This window comes from Sphaeroforma arctica, assembly GCF_001186125.1.
Source record: "Sphaeroforma arctica JP610 unplaced genomic scaffold supercont1.1016, whole genome shotgun sequence".
Taxonomy (NCBI): domain Eukaryota; class Ichthyosporea; order Ichthyophonida; genus Sphaeroforma; species Sphaeroforma arctica.
In genome coordinates, this window is record NW_014039542.1 from 7,435 (window position 1) to 9,463 (window position 2,029).

The 2,029-nt window shown below is 39.4% G+C and overlaps 2 protein-coding genes across 2 annotated transcripts in view; one reads left to right on the forward strand and one right to left on the reverse strand.

Annotated features, from left to right (window-relative positions):
* Window positions 1-398: 398 nt before the first annotated feature.
* SARC_09679 (hypothetical protein) lies at window positions 399-758 on the reverse strand (the record flags this gene model as incomplete). Its single annotated transcript, XM_014296296.1, has 1 exon — window positions 399-758. One exon carries the CDS (start codon window positions 756-758, stop codon window positions 399-401), a length of 360 nt encoding a protein of 119 aa, XP_014151771.1.
* Window positions 759-1,618: 860 nt separating this feature from the next.
* Window positions 1,619-2,029, forward strand: part of SARC_09680 (hypothetical protein) — a 3,282-nt gene continuing 2,871 nt past the window's right edge. Inside the window, exon 1 of the mRNA XM_014296297.1 lies at window positions 1,619-1,811. Within this exon, the coding sequence (XP_014151772.1) occupies window positions 1,709-1,811 (103 nt within the window). The 5' untranslated portion in view covers window positions 1,619-1,708. The remainder of the gene's footprint in view (window positions 1,812-2,029) is intronic.

The following is a 2,029-nucleotide window of genomic DNA, read 5'->3' on the forward strand; positions in this document are numbered from 1 at the left end:
TAGATTATATATAGCATCTTACATACATATATATATATATATATACGCATATACATATATATATATTTAATTAGCATCTTACACACATGTATATTTATATATATGTGTGTGTGTGTGTGTGTGTGTGCATGGATGTATGATGTATATATATATATATTTATAATTTTTTTTCACAAGTATAGCAATATGTATGTACAAACTAAAGCGCCTTCACTCGCAAGCAGAATAAAACGTCATTTTGCGGTGATGGTGTGAGTATGCAAGTCAGGTATTTGCATAGATATATAAATATACATATACATATACACGTAGCTTTTTTGCCGTGCAAAAAAATGTTTATATGCGCTGTTTCAAAATATACAATTACGCGCCTATACACAGCATGTCTTCATTGCACCTCATACCTCGTCGGAATCACCTTCCCCCACATCAACTTCCGCATCTTTCCCCTTGACAATCTTGCGAGATCTCTTCCTAACCTCATGCAACTCGCTTTCACTTACTTCGTCATCCATGCTATCCAATACCTCTTCGTCATCCTCTCGTTCTAACTCAAGCTTCTCTTCTTTAGATATCTTGTATTCATCGTCGCTGTTGGCGTACCTGTCGGAATCGCTGTCAGTTTCGGATGGCAGTATCCCAGTGAGATCACCCCCCTCATCACTACCTGAGTCGAATACATTCTGATTGTCTTGTCTACTTTTAGACTGTACTCTCTCTATCGCCTTCTGTCGGGCTGCTCTTACTGGTCGCCCCATACTCTATGCCATTTATGACTTGATAGAGTCTGGTCTTTTCTGTATGCTTGTCGATAGGATAGTAGATTCATACACTCGCCTATCAGGGACCTATAGTTCAACTCTTACCATGTGGCCGTATATACGCGGGTGAATAATGCGCGTATACACATAGTAGATACTCGTTCAGGGCAGGACAATGAACGGCAATATTGTTTCTTCTATTACACGTAGACTTCACTCAATAGACGGTGTGTCTGAATGTTGCTCCTACGTATCGTATATATTTATATAGCATCAAAGCTGCAGAGGTATAAAATACATTTCAGATTGTCTCTATAAAACTAAAACACACAGGTGACACCTCACTGACAGGCCTGTATCATGATTGTTCGGCTGTTAATTGCCGGCACGGGGTCGGCTGCCAAGGTCTTCAACATGACGCCCAAGCGCTTCAATTGGCCCTAAGAGCCAACCGAACGCTATTATCGAATACAATCGCACTTAAACCTATTTGAACACTATTATCGAATACAATCGCACTTAAACCTATTTGAACACTATTATCGAATACAATCGCACTTAAACCTATTTGAACACTATTATCGAATACAATCGCACTTAAACCTATTTGAACACTATTATCGAATACAATCGCACTTAAACCTATTTTTATTTTTTTTCGTTCGCTATAAGATATCTGCCCGTTGGAGTGAAAACGGGCGGGAAAATCATAGTCGATGCAGTGTACAACTGTACGTATAATGTTCTACAATCACTCCAATCCCTTTTACCCCGTGGCCCAGTGCGAGCCGTATGTATGTCCATAAAGAATAACCCTAACAACCCTGTGTGGGCGCACCCTATATCAGCGTGATAGATATGTGTACATAATTAGAAATATGTTTGCAGCAAAATGAATCTATCTATTTATTTCACGCTTGCCAGCCTCGTCCCGCATTCACAACACAATGTCGTACAATTTCAGTCCCATCTCATCCCGCGACTCGATTGCGTTCGCCTGTTCTCGTCCTGGGTTCGCGAAAGACAATGAAAGTCCGGGAGCAGTAAAAGGTACGCAATTATCCATGTACTAAACAACTAAGCGTGCGCGTTTGACTGGCATGCCAGTACATAAATGTGTAAACATACATACACATTCGTATGAATATCCATACGAATTATACATATATATATATATATATATACGTACGTACGTACGTACGTACGTACGTATGTATGTATGTATGTATGTATGTATGTATGTATGTGTGTGTAGTATGTACATATAC